The 19,012-nt window shown below is 44.7% G+C and overlaps 1 protein-coding gene across 1 annotated transcript in view; it reads right to left on the reverse strand.

Annotated features, from left to right (window-relative positions):
- RIMS2 (regulating synaptic membrane exocytosis 2) overlaps window positions 1-19,012 on the reverse strand; it is a 1,857,427-nt gene that overhangs the window by 1,655,295 nt on the left and 183,120 nt on the right. The window contains exons 2-3 of the mRNA XM_078686898.1: window positions 6,776-6,808; window positions 6,283-6,369 (exon numbers count right to left, since the gene is read on the reverse strand). Coding sequence (XP_078543024.1) covers window positions 6,283-6,369; window positions 6,776-6,808 — 120 coding nt within the window. The remainder of the gene's footprint in view (window positions 1-6,282; window positions 6,370-6,775; window positions 6,809-19,012) is intronic.

The following is a 19,012-nucleotide window of genomic DNA, read 5'->3' on the forward strand; positions in this document are numbered from 1 at the left end:
GCATTAGGGCAGATCCGTCCAGAAAAGCCAAAACTGCTTTTTCTCTTCCTATGAAAATACGTTTGAAAGCTTAAATATGGAATACTAGCTACTGCAATTTTGATTTGTACTTTAAACATATATTTGATGATGGTTATGCAATCCTCCAAGAAGGTTCATGTTGAGAAAGACTAGGTGTAGCCAGGCCTACTGCAAGCTCTTCATAAGTGGAGCGACTCTGCCCTAAATCTCTTAACTTTCATATCCCTTTGTTGGCCAATCTCTTCCTTCACATCATTATGTGCTAGTCATTACTGCCCAACTTCAACAAGGGGAGGAGACAAATGTTAAAAAAGAGGTCATATTCACGTTTCTTTCCTCTTAGAGATGGGGGGACTTTGTACACTCTGTGCTCCATTTTCTATTAGAAATAACATGGGCATACTGCATGATTCTTAATGAAGCACTCGCATAGTATATCGTTTACATTTTTATGGTTGATGCGGTGGAATGCCACTAAGATCAGAGTTCTGACACCACCGTAATCTGCTATCAAGCAAAGATCAACCATTATTGTAGTTGTCACTCGCTCTGTACTAGGCACCGGTTGAACATGCCTTGTGGTCGTCAAAGTAGTTTTGAGAGTCTCTATATACCTATAATTGCCTTATCACAGTTTGTTCAAAATGCTTGGACAGGTATGGAAAGTTAGTAGAGTGGCACTATATCTCGAGTTTGTGATTTAATAACTGCAGTGGTTGAAGGAAATAAAACAAGAGAGGTAAAGACTAATTGCGTGAATATATTGAAGAGCAAACATCAAGGAGAGACCCCACATTGTTCTAGTGATTAATTCATTTGTTTATGTTTGTGAAGGCCATGGTACACAATTATTAAACTGATTCTCATGCTCGCTGTTCTCTTGCAGTAGGGGCAGTGTCTAGAATATTGCCATTTCTGGTTATGTTTAAGATGTATCTGTCAAAAATGTAACACATTTTGTTGCACATAGATTCTCAGACTCAGACATAGTTCTTTAGTCATGTTACAGGGTTCATTTCATGCAGACACCACTGTGGCTAAGCACTTATTTATAATAAGAGACCCATACTGCCTTCTCTCTTGTCTATCTCAGAGGAAGTAGTGAAATTAGAGGAGATTTTCTATATGAACTGGCATTCATTGAACTATCCATATTTTTGCACAATGTTTGCTATTTTGCTTATATTGTTGGTATTTAAGCAGCCAAATGTTTTATACAACGAAAATGGAGTCCATTCTTATCTTATTATAACATCATGTAAGTATTCCTATTATCATAAATGAGTTGCAACCAATCACTTTAATCAAATGTAATGCCGTAAAACTATTACTTACAATTTTAATGCTTTGTAATTCCCCTATTACTAACAAATTGAGGTAAAGAGACAAGTCCTTTTAAGGTTTATGAACCAATAAACTGTCTAAATTGATAATGTAGGAGTATTCATATATTGATGTTGTACACTCTGCTGTAGGAGAAATGTCTATGCCAAGACTACAATGAGGGTGGTATCAGGTCCTTTAGGACAGTCCCATCATGTACATACCGATTACATACAGTTTGTACCATCCACACGACATAACAGTCTTACACAGGTGACCTTTTACCTAGTAGCTTACTTCTGTCTCTTCAACACCAGACTCTCTGTACCCTGTCTTAATCCCTGTACCTGATGTACATAAACATGACCCCAGGCACAGCAGATTTATTCATTCACCACTTTTTGCATCCATGGCCAACAGCCAGCTGTGCATGATCATGTTTGGTTAGAAAAGGATTACCAAATGTTTTCAAAATATATCGATTCTAGAAGAAACCCTGGAGTGACCACTTTCGTATAAAAGACCCTCACTCCCCCTTACAGAAGAGAGGAAAATTCCTTCCAGGCTGGACCGAGACTCTTCAGGCTCAATCTTCGACAGGCAGAGACCTGACATCCCCTGTGGGGTGCCATCCTCAACGCAGAGACGGGGTCCTTCATTCAGAACCTTCAGGTGAGGGGTAACTACTTCCCCGGGGACTTCTTGGCTCCATTAGGATATATCCTATCACTTACATACACATGCTTCACCTACATAACTAGGCTGAGTACATTTAGGTAGGCCACGCATTGTAGGAGTACGCCAATGGTATTGTTTTATATAATCTGCTTTTATTCATCTTACTAGCACTGTGGTAGAAATGGTTCTGCTATTTAGATATTGGTGCTGGCAATTACATCTGTCTGCTCCTGTCTTTTGATCGTCGCCTCAAATATGTTTCATACTAGACTGATGCTTGATCAACAAATAATTATTGAAACCGTTACAATCGTCATTCTATGTGTATTCTGAGAAAAGTAAGCATGAGTGACTGAGCGAAAGATACCGTATTGTTTCCACGATACCTGAGGAATCAGGGTTATCATGTTCAGTGGTTGGCAGAAACTACCTACACTGTTGTTGAATACGGGGGTGGTAGTGGCACTGTAGAGCCAGCTGGTTTAATGGCTGACATCCTGTGGGGGTATCCAGAGCCTGTCTGCACACCAAGCCCTCAGTTTAGGTAATCCAAAATGCGCAGGACATGGGGGGTTAGGGGGGGGGTGCGATCCTAGGAACTATATGACAGTGGAACATAGAAATATCTTGCTGTAACAAATGATAACATCATCCCCTATTATTTGGAACTGGAAGTTCTTCTGGCCAGTACCACCTTCTCTGGATACAATAAGTTTTACAAAACACCACGGAACAGCTGGCGGATGCCATTAATTTGATTAGCTGGTTCTATCTTAATTGATGTATTAGGGACTAAATTCAAAATGTTAGATCTGCCATCTCATATGAGGATACAAAAAGTAATGGATGGAATGCTTGAATTAATCGCAGTCACTGCTAATCAGTCACTGCTAATCACTCAGGCCACATCCCTGTCCATGGCTATCTTGCACAACACGCTATCTCCGTTTGTACCCAGCCATATGCAAATCAGTCTTATCCCTGCTCCAATGGGATCAGTCCAGCCTGAAATGCCAGGCCAGGTCCTCTCTGAACCAGAACAAAAGCAACCTAGGACCAGTGTTGCCCTACTTTAGACTCATCAACCAGGTACAGCCTGGTCCCAGTAAACACAGTGTGCTCGGGACCCACGGCTGGGCATACCTGTCCCACTTAGAGCGATGCACTAAAGTATACAAATAAGTGATGGATGGAGTGCTTGAATTAATCTCAGCCACCGGTAGTTACTCAAGGCTACATCCCAGTCCATCATTATTTTGCATACTATGCCACCTCATTATTCAAATTAATCTTGACGCAACTTTAATAGGAACAGTCCAGCCGGAACTCCAGGCCCGGTCTTCATATGAGTAAGCAAGATACCAAGGAACTTTTTGACTCACAGGAAAATTGCTAACTGGAAAAGAGGACAGCAGCTAGCAGGTTCTGACTTTTGTAAACAGTCAGCACTCCTAGCAAAATATCAAAAAATTCCGAATCAGTAATGCAGCACCAGACTCCCACTGAAAAATTATCTTTGACGCCTTTTTTCTTTAAGTAGAGCATTATTTGGTAGATACTATGGTAACAGAGATAGTCTCATTAACTATACTTGTACATAAAATATTCAAACGTGAAATAAGAATCTAAGAAGTGCCTGATAAATATTCAAATCTGTTTTAAATTCAATTGTGCATGTTAACTATTTTTACGGGTTTTTATGTCATTGATGACAACAATTGCTGTAAAATCATACTACTACATGAAATATCAAGAAAAAAAAAGATAAACACATCTGGATGTTATGCAATTAATTCCTGGGCCTATAGTTAACATTTACATTTGGTGAAGTAAAAAGACGCATTTTGGAGAGAAAGGACTTTTCTGCATCACCAATCTATACAATGATCACATGAAGCAACACATCTAGGAATAGCACATCAACATACACGGGCAAGATGAAGAGCTCAACATGGCGCATTCACTGCCAAGCCTCATCCAGCCACTCTCAAGCTGCGGTCCTCATGTGCGGGCACAAGAAGGCAAGAAACAAAGCAGACTTTACATCAAACCAGGATCGCCATAATCAGTGACTTCAATACTCTCAGGCAACCACGAGGCAGTGAGCGAGAACTTCACTTAAACTGCAAACACATTTGCACCATAACCTATTTTGCTTTTTATGCAACAAAGCAAAATTGTGCAAATGGCTGAGGAAATGTGTGTGGAGCTGAGGGTCGTAGGTGTTGGTGCAGATGGTCTATTGATGGATTTGGAAACAAATGAACATCATCTTAACATTAAAGACGTGTTGCACTACTACTGTGCATCAGGTATGCATAACATCTACTGCATCTAATACATTTATTTCTGATTGCAGAACGCTGCAATTTTGGAATCTGATTGCCAGCGATGTCTCCCCATCATGATGTGACTGAACAGCTCATGTCCAACTTCTCTCTCTTTCATAGTAGGCAGCCAACCTGAAACGTGATTGGCTCTCCGTGAATCTCAGGACTCCGTGACTAGGCAAAAGCATCAAGGCAGTCACGCTACATCATAAATAAGGGTGGGCGTAGTTGGCAGAGTACTACTACGTGGAATTCCACGAAGTTGAACCAAAGCTCAGTGACTCCCAATTAATAAAACAGAAACCTCATATACTTTTGGTAAAATAACAAGTATCTCTGGTTTACATGCTAAAATGCATATAGTCATTTCACAAAAGTGAAAAGTAAATTTTAGCAAGCAGTGAGAGAGGTGATGATTTTGGGATCCTCCCTAACCTAGGGAGAGAACCAAGCAGATGCCATGAAAACAAAGAGCACATCTTGCTGAATGATTCAGTGGTGTTCCCATCCTCTTAGGACCACCCCAAGCTCAGTTATGGGCAAAAATACAATCCCAACCAAAGGCCCTGCAAAGCATTATAGGACAAGATTAGCAGTCGGCAGTGAATATTATAGTATCCAATATCAAAATTATTCTACAAAGAGCTGCAGTACAACTAGTCGTTACTAGGTGTCCCTCACGAGTCAAATGGAAAAGCATTGAAATTATTACATCAAACTGCAGTTTCACTAGTCGTTACTAGGTGTCCCTCACGAGTCAAATGCAAAAGCATTGAAACCGTTTCATGAAGCTGCAGTTCTACTAGTCATTACTAGGTGTCCCTCATGAGTCAAATGCGAAAGAATTTGACTTGAGGGACACCTAGCATCAACTAGTTGAACTGCAGCTTGATGTAATAATTTCAATGCTTTTGCATTTGACTCGTGAGGGACACCTAGTAACGACTAGTGGAACTGCAGCTCTTTGTAGGATTATTTTGATATTGGATACTATAATATTCACTGCCCACTGCTAATCTTGTCCCATAATACTTTGCAGGACATTTGGTTGGGATTGTAATTTTGCCCATAACTGTGTGTGCCTGGGGTGGCCCTAAGAGGATGGGACCACCACTGAATCGTTCAGCATGATAAGCTCTTTGTGTTCAAGGCATCTGCTTGGTCCTCTCCTAGGTTAGGGGGCACCTCAAAATCATCACCTTTTTCATAGCCTGATATTTTTCATTTTCAAAGTTCACTTTTGTGAATTGGTTATACGCTTTTTAGCATGTGAAATAGTTTCATCAAAGCATTTGTGGGTGCAGTTTAGTACATCTATTTCATGGATGAACTGAGTTTTTGCCTGATTTCCGCGTTTTTAATAGAATGCGTAGTTAACAAATCTCCGCAAAGGGTTAATCATATATGGGATGATCGGAGTTCATTGCCCAGGGTTAATCATAAATGGGGACGTGGCCATGGGATTTCACAAGGTTGTAGTGTTTGCACCCTAATTTAATGCTGTTTTAGTCTAACATATAATGTAACCTGTTCTGAGCATTATGGGGTGTGGAGTGAAACGTTATTACATGTTCCATCAATGTCAGAAGTGGAACTTGAGGGGATCTAAATAGAAGACCCCAAACAGAAATCATGCCTCCAGCCTAACAAACCTGATGTGCAAAGCCCTGTTCCTCTCATTTCCAACACAATTCATGGCGAATGCCTCACAACTGTTCTTAGTCTGGCTCGGATCCTGGCTCAACAAGAAACATGAATACTTTTTGGCTTGACAGAACTATCTATGTGTGGTAACTAATGGTCCCTGAGTTTAAAGCAGCCTGGACTGCAGGGGATCTGCTAATCAGGAGCAGTTGTATTTAAACCTACTTCCTGTTATGTTTCTGAGCCATAGAGACAGCATTTCATCTACAAAGAGCATCTTACTTACGTCGGGGGCTCCTTTTCATTTGGTTGTTTTGGCTGTGGTTGAAGAACGCTATTTACCAGCTCAGTGATCCCACTAAAGGGAAGCCACCTGTTCAAATAAGCAAATATTGTGACTGTACAACCAAACAAATGACACTGTAGGCTAAATACTTTCTTACCCGACAAAGCAATAGAAATACACAGGCAGAGAAGCTACAGCCAATGGGGATGTTAGCTGAAATAACCAGTCAGCCAGTAAGGATGTCAGAGGAACACATCTTACACTTAACTACATAGTCCACAAGCAGGCAGCAAGAAACCACATCCAGCGAACATGTGGATGAAGTAAGAAGCTGCAGCCAGCTGTCTTACAAGCCAATCAGGAAGCAGATGACAACACTAAACGCAGCCTCTCGAGTATTAGTGTCGGCTAATACCGTCAAAGTTGCAGAAAGCAGTACACAGCAAAGAGTAGGAAAGTTAAGCCTACTGCACGGTGAAGATGGTTTACTTACTGTGGCAGTTGTGGTTTTTGTTCTTCTTTGACCCTAAAAAGATAAGTTTGCACAGCTGAGTGCAATGTACCGCAAAACATAGATGCTACGTGCATTTCTATATGAAACTGGGCAAACAGAAAACATTGTGTTCTACATGAATACAACACATGGTACGTTATCGTAGATAGTTTTAAACTAACAGTGTGTTGCGTTTCTCATTGTTAGCAGTCAAGTATTATTTTACTCGTATTTTACTTGCATTCTTCAATCTTTCCTTTAAAATAGGGTTTCCCAAAGTCGGTCCTGGAGGGCCGGATCCATGCCAGATTTTTAAGATAATTACATTTATCTAAATGGGGATATGCTAAAAATCTGGCATGGATTGGGCCCTGCAGGACAGACTTTGGAGAACCCTGCTTTAGAATATAGCATTGATGCCATTACAATCCTGTAACTAGAACATGCCTCAGTTGTTACCCTTAGTAGATATGTATTTACATTCCTTTTACAAAACTAATCTAGAACGTATGGTTTTGTAAAAGCATGTTTGGCTGGTTTCTGTTTAGACACGGTACAGTGCTTTATGTCAACGTTTGGTGTCTGCCTGTTGGTGCTTTGGAGTAAAAGGCTATGGGACAGAAAAGTTGTTAAGCACTATGGGAAAAATAGGCTGGTAAAGTGTCATTGTGCCTTACTCTTTTACCCAGGTGCGCACTACCTAAACAGGACCTTTGAATATCCTCAACCAATTGAAGAGCTGAAGCAAGGTCTGTTGAAAGTATCACTTTGGATTCATTAGCGTCATCACAAAAGAGTAACAAAATTCCACAATAAGCAAGATCTCAATTCTGGGCTAGGCTGGCACAGACCTCATATATTTTTTGTTCAAGACAGGAAAACTTTATTCGTTTTATGCACTTTCGGGTTTCATGAGTAAAACTTTCAGGACAAACATTCAAGACCTTCCCGGTCAGTTTTTTAGTGCAAGGAAGCCTAGTGCAGATGTGTCTTAAATTTGCCCCCTCCTTCATCCTTACCGGGAGCATAAGGTGTCGCACTGCTGGAGGGTCCACTGGCATGCGCCTTCACTGTGGCACATTCTGTCCTGGTCCAAGTCCTGGTCTTATGCAATGAGGGGGTGCAAAATGCAAGTGGATGAGTGACCGGGCTCTTGAAGCCCTGTCTCTTCATTGCACCCACCTTTGAGGATATACCCACAGTACTGGATATATGATGCTCTACTTGCTTGTACAAAAATATTGACGTTGCAGGCCATGCGTGGGCATCGAGGTATCTACATTAGGCATCTGAGGCCAAATCTGGTGTTTGGTTGGGGGGGAGGGGGGCAGGGGCGTGCATTCAGAATTTGAGTGGAGGGCTGCATTACGCATTGGAAGCGATGGATGGAAAATGATTATTAACATATTGATGGTAACTAAGTTAGACCTATTTACTTTAGCAAGATTTTTATTATTTTAAAATATTGCACTCGTAGGTTTTTGTCAACTTTCTATAATATCAGGATGGACAAAGGTTCAGTGAAGTCCTTCATAAGTTGTAGCAGGTCAAAGATCATTCGATGTTATTTCCTGTGATTTCACTGGAGATCAAGGGGAGCGTGTTTTCTCTTTTCCAAACTATTGCATTTTTGTTGAATTGACATCTAACCTCTTTCTGTTCATGTGTACATATAGTTGGATTTTACATACCGGTTTTCACTCAGAATACCGCTCTACTCTGAATTTCATACACACAATAACCAGGTAACTTCATAAACAAACATAATCGTCCACGATGTGAACACCGCAGTATTCAAAGCATAGCACAAAATATGCACTCCGGAAAAAGAAATCAGACCCTTGTATGAATTTAAATAAAAAACGATAAGGTTTCCCCTATTTCTTGCACATTGTATTGTATTGTATTTATATAGCGCTTACTACCCCTGACGAGGCGTCAAACGCTTTTTCTGCGAGTAGCACGCTACTCCGGGACCCATGGAGGATTAGTGTTGAATTAGTATAGTGAAACATGCAAGTACATTTTAAGTGGTGAATAGGTTAGTCAGTTAATTGGATTTGGGATGATAGCAGAGGACAGAGGAGGACAAAGGTTTGTATTTATATAGCGCTTGTTGACGCATGCTATTCAGGAAGCCTACAAAGGATTAGTGGTGAATTAATATGGTGAAATATGAAGTAATTTCAGTGGTGGATATTAGTCATTCATTCAAAATTCTTTATTCGGCTTGGTTGCCATAAAAGAGACAATGCATAAACATTACATTTAAAAATATCAAGAAAAATAGAAACAAAACTGCGTGGAACTTTACAGCATAAAACTTTAGATCCATTAGCTAGAACAATTCAATACTATTGGAGACAATCAGTACACAGACAACAATAAAATTCTGTGATGGATCCCCCACTGATTGCTAGAAGGTAGACCAATTCTATCTCTAGAATGGATCCCAATTACAATTGGTGTCCCAGTTTTTTCCTTTGGAAAAAGATAGAGTGTAAAAATCTACTAACACTAAATATTATTGATTGAGATGTGTTAGATGAAAGTTTTCTCAGAGCCTGTGTGCATGATCTCACGCCTAGCAATAGGCATATTGGTTTGATCCATCTTTTCCTGGCCTGTGCGTACACAGGGCAAAAAAGAGGATATATTGCTCATTTTCTATCTGATGGCAATCGCACAAAGAACAAAATTCATCTATCACTATGGATGGAGTATTTGAGCCCCTAGCCCAACGTGCCAAAGTTGTCTTTATTAAGAGATTTCCATATCTAAATTTTAAAAATAAAGTCTTGGCAAGAGGGGGCTCTATTTCATCCATGAAAGTCTCAAATAATGGTACATCCTTAATAGTGAGGAATTTTGTTACTAAGGTCCCACCAGTTGAAGCACTTATGGTCCTTATGGAGCGACCACTGCGCCCTCGGCCTGGTCGCCCCCACACCCCCCGCCTGCTCCTCCTACCTGCTGACTGTGCCTCGATCTACACGGCGCCCCAGCCGCCACAGGACCGCCGCTGAACCACCCCAGCCGCCACAGGGCCGTCCCAGCGCCGCCCCAGCCACCGCAGGGCCGCCGCCGAGCCCCCAGCTTTTCCCGCCGGATCTCGACGAGACCCCGCCCCCCCGCACGCCGATTGGCTACCGCGATCCCCGCCTCCCCGCACACCCTCCCTCCCGGCTCCCCTCTTATGACGCCCCCTGAGCGACCGCGCAGCGGACGCGCGCAGCGGGAGCACCGACTGAGCGCTGAAGGTGCGCCAAAGGTAAGCCCGTCTGCGCCCGTCCGCGCCTGGACCGCGCCCAGTGCCAGGACCCCTGGCCCCCGCAGACCCCAGCCCACCCGCCGGACGTACGACGCCGCCGCCCTCAACGCACTCAACGCCGGCCGAACCCCTGGATGCTACCGAGCCACCCCGAGACGCACCCACGGTCCCTTCATCTGCCAGGCCTGCAAGTTCTCCTGCACCCGGACCTGCGCGGCACCAGCACCCACCAAGCCGAACTCCAGCAGCAGCCACCTGAAGTGCATCCTGCTCAACACCCGCTCCGTCCACAGACACGCCGTCGAGCTCTGGAACCTGCTCGACACCACACACCCAGACGTCGCCTTCCTCACGGAAACCTGGATGCACGCCTCCTCAGCACCCGACATCGCCATCGCCATCCCGGACGGCTACAAGATCATCCGGAGAGACCGCGTCAACCAGACAGGAGGTGGCATCGCCATCATTCATAGGAACACCATCCGCATCACGACCAACACCGACGACACCATCGCACCCGCCGAACACCTGCACTTCCAGATCCACGTCAACCCGAAGACCACTCTCAGAGGCACCCTCATCTACAGACCCCCGGGACCACGCACACAATTCAGCGAGGACATCGCCGACTTCATCAGCCCGCTCGCCCTCCCCTCAGCCGACTACATCCTCCTCGGGGACCTCAACTTCCACCTGGAGAACAACGACGACCGCAACACGACCACCGTGCTGGAAAACCTCGCAAACCTGGGACTCAAGCAACTGGTGACCACCCCCACCCACCTCGCCGGACACACACTCGACGCCGTCTTCTCATCCAGCAAAGACATCGCCTTCAGCCACGCCACAGGACTCCACTGGACGGACCACAGCTGCGTCCACTTCACCTTCAGAAGAACGACGACCCACCACCACCAGCAACAGGCTGCCCGAAGAAGCTGGAACAAGATCACAGCCGACCAGCTCACCGCCTCCCTGAGTCAGCACCCTCCCGCCAGCTCAGCGAACCCCAGCCAGGCCGCCGACAACCTCACAAAGTGGATCAGCAACTGCGCGGACGAACTCGCCCCTCTGAGGACCCCGCCCAGCAGACCCGGCAGCAAGAAAGCCCCATGGTTCACCGACGAACTCAAGAGCTCCAAGAAGAACTGCCGAGCCCTCGAGAAAGTCTGGAGAAGGGAACCTACCGCGGGCAACATGACCACCCTCAAGCTTGCCACCCGGAAGCACCACCAACTGATCCGCGCCACCAAGAAAACTGCATTCAAGGACCGACTGGACACCAACGCACACAACTGCAAGGAACTCTTCAACATCGTGAAAGAGCTCTCCAACCCCAACGCCGGTAACAACGACATCACCCCATCGCAAGACCTCTGCAACTCCCTCGCCTCCTACTTCCACAACAAGATCGCAGACATACACAACAGCTTCAGTAGTCAACCATCGCACACAAAGACCGCAGCAACGCCACCCACCACCACCCTCCGCGCCTGGACTCCGATCAGCACCGATGACACCGTCCGCATGATGAACTCCATCCACTCCGGATCTCCGACCGACCCGTGCCCTCACCACGTCTTCAACAAGGCCGACGCTGTCATCGCACCCCACCTGCGGGACATCATCAACACCTCCTTCGACACCGCCACCTTCCCGGAGAGCTGGAAGCACGCCGAACTCAGCGCTCTACTTAAGAAACCAACAGCGGACCCCACCGAACTCAAGAACTACCGCCCCATCTCGCTCCTCCCGTTTCCAGCCAAAGTCATCGAGAAGACCGTCAACAAACAGCTGGCCGCCTTCCTCGAGACGAATGGATCCCTCGACCCCTCACAGTCTGGCTTCCGAGCCAACCACAGCACCGAGACCGCTCTGATCGCTGCCACCGATGACATCCGAGCCCTGATGGACAACGGAGAAACAGCGGCCCTCATCCTCCTAGACCTCTCCGCGGCATTCGACACTGTCTGCCACCGCACCCTAGTGCAGCGCCTCAGCAACGTCGGAATTCAGGAAAAGGCACTGGAATGGATCGTCTCCTTCCTCGACGGAAGAACACAGAGAGTCCGCCTACCACCGTACAAGTCAGAGGCCACCGACGTCATCTGCGGCGTCCCTCAAGGATCCTCGCTGAGCCCCACCCTCTTCAACGTCTACATGAGCCCCCTCGCGCCCATCACACGCCAACACAACCTGAACATCATCTCCTACGCCGATGACACCCAGCTGATCCTCTCACTGACCAACGACCCCGCCGCTTCCAGAGCCAACCTTCACGAAGGGATGAAAGATGTAGCCGAATGGATGACGACCAGCCGCCTGAAACTGAACTCAGACAAGACGGAAGTCCTCATCCTGGGCTCCTCGCCCTCCGCCTGGGACGACTCCTGGTGGCCCCCCGCCCTGGGCACCGCACCCACACCGACAGACCACGCACGCAACCTGGGCTTCATCCTGGACTCCTCCCTCTCCATGACCAGACAAGTCAACGCCGTCTCCTCGTCATGCTTCAACATCCTGCGCATGCTACGAAAGATCTTCCGGTGGATCCCCACCGAGACCAGGAAGACGGTCACCCAGGCCCTCGTCACCAGCCGACTGGACTACGGCAACGCCCTCTACGCCGGAACCACCGCCAAGCTCCAGAAGAGACTCCAGCAGATCCAGAACGCCTCAGCCAGACTCATCCTCGACATCCCCCGACGCAGCCACATCTCCGGACATCTGAGAGACCTGCACTGGCTCCCCGTCAACAAGAGAATCACCTTCCGTCTCCTCACCCACGCACACAAAGCCCTACACGACCAAGGCCCGAGCTACCTCAACAACCGCATCAACTTCTACGCTCCCAAACGCCACCTCCGATCAGCCAGTCACGCCCTCGCCGCCGTCCCCCGCATCCGAAGATCGACAACAGGAGGAAGGTCCTTCTCCCACCTGGCCGCCAAGACCTGGAACTCCCTCCCGACCGACCTGCGCCTGACCCAAGACCACCTCTCCTTCAGGAAGAAGCTCAAGACCTGGCTGTTCGAGCAGTAGCAGCACCCCCCCCCCCCAAGCGCCTTGAGACCCTCCGGGTAAGTAGTGCGCTATATAAATGTCCATGATTGATTGATTGATTGGTCATATTGACAATAAAAGTCCAGAAGGCCCTTTTTAAAATTAGTTTCGGGTTGGATGGTAGTTGGTCCGCGTTCTCCCAAAAATGTCTCAGACCTATTTTAATAAACCAAGTTTTAACATGTTTAAACCACGGAATGACTTTTAAATTGTCAAGCTCCATAATTTCTTTTAGCCCGTCCCTGTAGTCTTGTAATTCAGGTACCCGCCATAATCTAACCCACAACAACAGTGGGCGTATTATGATTTGGTGATCAGTTCTTTTAATGTTTAGATCAAGTTGGAGGGGTACTAAGGGAGTACCTCTCGGTACCCTTACCAAACTTCTCATAAAATTATTGTCCAGGACACTAAAATTGTCCTTAGACCCAGGGCCCCAAATTTCTGCACCGTATAGTACGGCTGGTTGTACTATGAATTTAAAAAGTTCAATCGCCGGAGACACGGCTTTGCTAGTGCTCAGGCTTTGTTCCCTAAGGATAGATTTTACATTCTGAAGAAATGTCAGCTTACTTTTTTCCATCTGGGCTTTCCAAGAGAAATTGCAGTCTGTCACCCCTAAATAGGAAAAATGGGGGACCGATTCTAGTTTTACTCCTTTTAAGGTCAAACAGCCTTTATCAGATTTGGTTGAATTTAGGGCCATACATTTGGTCTTTTTCCCATTTATCTCCAGTCCCTTCTTACTACAGTATTCACTGAAGGAGTTCAATAGTGCCTGGAGACCTCTTTTAGTTTGGGAAATCAAGATAGTGTCGTCAGCAAATAATAGGGATGTTACCTTTTCACCGTTCAGTTTTGGGGAATCGTTTTTACATCCCTCTAAATGTGAAGGAATGTCGTTCACGAAAATGGAAAACAACGTAGGGGCCAGTACGCACCCTTGGCGGACACCACGCTCAATTGGAATTTTGGGGGTTAGTTCGCCATTTGGGCCCCATCGAATTCTCGCGAAGTTTCCTTCATGTAGCTCTTTAATCTGAACTAATAAGTTGTTAGGCAACCCTACTACACTCAGCGTTTTCCATAGGAAATTGCGAGGCACTAAATCAAATGCTGCCCTTAAATCAACAAAGGCAACATATAAATGACCCCTTTTGATTTTTACATATTTCCAGTAAAGGCAGGAGAGTCTAAGGATCTGGTCTATTGTGCTAACTTTGGATCTAAATCCAGCTTGGTATCTGGTTAGTATTGCCTTTTCCTCCAGCCAATCACTGACACGGAATAATATGTGTTGTGCATAAATTTTCTGGAGTATATCCATTAAACTGATTGGCCGATAGTTGGAGGGATCCATCCTGTCTCCTTTTTTAAAAATTAAAACAATTTCGGCTCCCTTCCAACTTTCTGGAAAGTCTAGGGTACGCGATAACTTATTGCACAGATAGTTAATGTATGGTACCCATACTTTTAAATCGTGCTTATATAAGTCGCCCGGAATCTTGTCTAGACCTGGGGCTTTACCAGATTTTATTTGGCTTATTGCCAGCTCAGTTTCCCCTAAAGTAAAGTCCAGATACTCTGTTGGAAGTTCATAGCTTGGGACATTCGTGTCTATGTGGGAATCGTCATATTTTTTGTAAAGTTTAGAAAAATGGTTAATCCAAGTTTGTTCATCCAAATAGACGTCCTTAACCACTCTCCCTACATGATTTCCATTAGCTACCAGCCTCCAGAATGCTGCGTTATCACGTGTTTTGGCGGCCAGCAGCATGTCAGCCCATTTTCCTTCTTCCCAAGCTATTTTTGAAGCCTTTTGTACAGTCTTATAATTGTTCCTAGTTGTTTTGATATCTAAGGGTAACTTAGATTTAATCGCTAATAAAAGTGCCCTTTTGGACTCTCTGCAAGCTCTACCATACCAGGGTTTGCTATGAGACAAATTCTGTGTATTTTGCTGGTTTTTCTTAGGCATTTTGGTAACTAAAAGTTTTACAGAATCAAATTTTTTTTGATGTAATATACTAAAATGAATTTTGCTTTCTTCATCCAATGTTGGATCTAAATACGGTCCAAAGGAGCCTACGAAAAGTGTGTATATTTCTGCAAGGATATCGCCATGGTCCAATATGAATAAGTGATCGTCTATTATTACTAATATGGATCTCAGTATTGTCATCGTTGCTTTCTTCTACTGAGGGAGAAGAACCTGTGTCTTCTAACAATGAGGCTTCCATTTTGAGCTCTAAAGGAAAGTGGTCGCTTTCTAGCCTCTCCTTTACCTCAAAGTCAAGAAGATACAACCAAGTTGGTATGGAAGCAATCACGAAATCTATATTACTTTTACAGTTCCTCCTACAAAAGGTAGGTTTCTTCAAGCTATCAGACGATAACCGTCCATTACAGGCCCTAAAACAATGCTCTGTACAAATTTTATTCATTTGGAGAGCCAAGGTTGAACATTTGACTGATTTGATATTGTCCATGGCGGGGATTTTGTTAGCCTGGTCTTCCTCTTCGAAAACATCACTAAGACCCATAACTGGCTCATAGTTACAATTTAAATCTCCAGCCAGGATAATGAAATCCTCCCTGCCATCCAATTTGCTTAGAAAGCAATCTAATTTAGATAAAGTTAAAGATTCCCTTGATGAGGATGATGGCCTATTGTAGATGTTTATTAAAAATAGGTTTTTCCCTTCGCATACAGTAATTTGTAATGCTAGTATATCTAGGGAGTTTGTATCCACCACCTCGATACGCGTCCTTAGATGTACTTTCACCCAAGTTAGTAATCCACCCGAGGGCCTTCCATTTCTAGATGGAGTCGCACCAATTCCATAAGTCTGGTACCCTAATCTGTGTGGTGTGTCAGCTACCCAGGTTTCCTGTAACATGCAGAAGTCAAAGGATTCAATGTAGCTAGCCCATTCTGGATCCCTCAAATTTTTCGCGACTCCGGCTATGTTCCAGGAAATCAATTTTACTAGCTCCCTTGTTACTGCTGTCATTTCGGGGACTACCTTTTGTACCTCCCTGCAGCTAGGGAGAGCTTCAGGTTGTACTACCAAGGATACCTCTTCAGGTGTTATCATATTAATCAAACTTTCCTGAGGTAAAACCGTAACATTTGGTTGTATACAACTCTCACCCAAGATAGATCTATCCCCAGTAACTGGTGATATGAGTCAGTTACTTGGAGTGAGAAGGATAGCGGAGGGATAAAGGGGAAGAAAGATTTGCATTCATATAGCACTTGTTCCCCTGATGGGTGTTGAAGCGCTTTTCTGGTGAGTAGCACGCCACTCCGGAACCCATAAAGGATTACTGTTGAAAATTAGTATAGTAAAAAAAAAATGAAGTAATTTGAGTAGTGGATATGTTATTCAGTTATGTGGGTAGTATATTAGTATAGTTTAATATTGAATTTGAGAGGTGAACATGTTAGTCTGGTAATTTCGATTGAAAAGGATAGTGGAGGGATAAAAGAGTGAAGGATTTTTTTTAAAGTCTTAGCAGTAGGAGGAGGCTTTTGGATGAGTAAAAAGGAGTTTTAGAGGGGAGGACTCAGAGGGAAGAGTTTAGAAAGGTTTATTTGCTGCATTTCGTGGTTGCCACTGCAGTAATAGCACGGCTACAGAACAGAATTTAGATTTGTTTATTTAAGGTTATATATAGCGCAAGCTCGATCCATAGGTTTTATATAACGCTATATATGAGCACCAATTACATTACACAACGACAAACTCATTTTTGGTAGGCACGGGGAGATTGAGCAATTTGGTCAGAATCACCAGATGTTGAAGACGCAGAGACTGGAGCCTGGTTCCCCCAACTACAAAGTTGGCAGATCTGGCCGTTATGCCACAACTCCACCTCTTATCCAGGTAAATGATGCATCAGTTCAAAAACACACGTATTTGTCAAATCAAGTTTTGCATGGTGCTAACATGATTCGTTTTCACCTACACATAAAACTCGATTTGATAAACGGAGATCCCAGACTCTCTTGTGTGTCATTTGGGACTTCACAACATAACCATGTATAAATTTGGCATTGGCTGTTTCTGAATTACAAACATAGTCCGTGTCAGCTAGCTCCCATTAGACTGTCGAACTGATTAGGATGTCGGTCGGTGAGCCTCCCACAGCTTGTCGGAGGCTTAGAGACGACATACTTGGTTAAACTCCACCTGCCTTTTTCACAAAGAAGGCAGTTGGAATTTAAAATGGCCGGTCAATCCGACTGGCCTCTGACAGGCTCAAGGAGTCCATCAGCCAGTTTGGAAAACGATCATAATCCCTAATGCACGGTGTTTCCGCCATCGGGATTATGATATTGGTTTGCAACAGGCTTTCCATTCCGGGCTTTCTGACATGGAAAGCCTGTCAGGAAGTGACTTTAGAGGCCCCTAGAAGGGCCCGATCTCTCAGCGGCCTACGGTTCAGGACCGGGGGGGGAACTATGGTGCCCCACTGTAAATCTCTGCACTGTCACGGTGCCTGCCACACAGTGCAGGGATTTACAGTAACTCCCATTTCTCTATGGGAGCTTGTGCTGCAGCCGGTTTCTGATCGCCGCACAAACACCCATATGGAAATGGAAGTTTGCGACCGCACCATGTAAATGCGGTTTCGGACCACCGGCCTGAGGTCGGTCTGTTTTGAAACCGCAGAGATGTCAGTCGGAGGCAACTCCGATTGACATCCAAAGTATGCTTTAGGAAACTGTTGGAGTGCAGCAACATAGGCGGTTTTCGATAATGGAATGAAATCTATGGTGAGGTGACAAATGAGTCTGAGCTCATTTACGACATGGTACATGCAAAATGTTACATGTGACTTGAAGACTCTAATGGAATGCCAGTAAAATAGAGATTATTCTGTTTAAATCTAGCAATCATTATCAAACAGATTTATTTTTGCGTTTACACCTCTTGTTTTGTGAATGGTCTCACGTGTGCCTGGGTTAAAAAGAAATCTCATCTAGTTCAATGGAATGGTTTTTAATTATAATGACTTAAAACACTCGTGCCCCAGAAAGTAAAAAAACGTGCTTGTAATTTCTGTTCCTGAGCATTTTTGGCAAAGGAGATGAACTCCTCCGAATTACCTGTAGCGAGGCATCAAGGTTGAGTACGCCTATTAGACTACGACACAGGAGACCAGTCAAGGATTTAACTTGTAGGCGTTAGCTAGAATGACCTTGAGAAGGACTAGATTTGCAGTTTGGGGTGGTCCTCTAAATTAAGAACTCTTGGATATAATGCCAACTAGCAGAAAATGCAGGCAAAATACTGGAAACCGAGAGATAAAATGCAGCAGTGGAATGGCTTGTACAGTTAGATGGGGACTTTTGTCCTCACACAAAGCATGTATGAATTTAAATTGTCTGATATTGGGGAGCATCAAGATAAGTAAAGAAATGAAACAGAGATGCCTGATGTCATGCAGCTTCAGAATCACCGGTAATAAGATCTAATAATAACAGTAAAGGTGTGTAAATTGGGAAGTTTATTTGCCAGTAATTATATATTGGGGGATGATAGGCTTTATATCACATAAGAAACTTCAACCAACCTTAATCTATTGTTATGTGTATTAGTAAAGAACACTATGACCCGTGAGTGTAATCTAGTGCTGAGCAGGTGTGTGTGCCGAACCCTGCCTAGGGGTAGTTTGGTTGATTGAAAAGCAGGCCTTGATCTTCTTTCAGAATTCAAGAAGAATGGAATAGGATCTGATGTGGAGTGGAGGCTGTTCCATGCTTTAGGAGGGATGTAAGAGAACGCCTGACCCACTGATCTGGCTCTGCGTTTGCATCGGAGGAGTGCAAGTAGAAGTCCTGCAGAGCGGAGGTGTCTGGGTGGTTGGTGGAAGGAGATGTGGCTGTTCAGGTA

This window comes from Lissotriton helveticus, chromosome 4_1 (genome assembly GCF_964261635.1).
Source record: "Lissotriton helveticus chromosome 4_1, aLisHel1.1, whole genome shotgun sequence".
In the NCBI taxonomy this organism is placed as follows: Eukaryota; Metazoa; Chordata; class Amphibia; order Caudata; family Salamandridae; genus Lissotriton; species Lissotriton helveticus.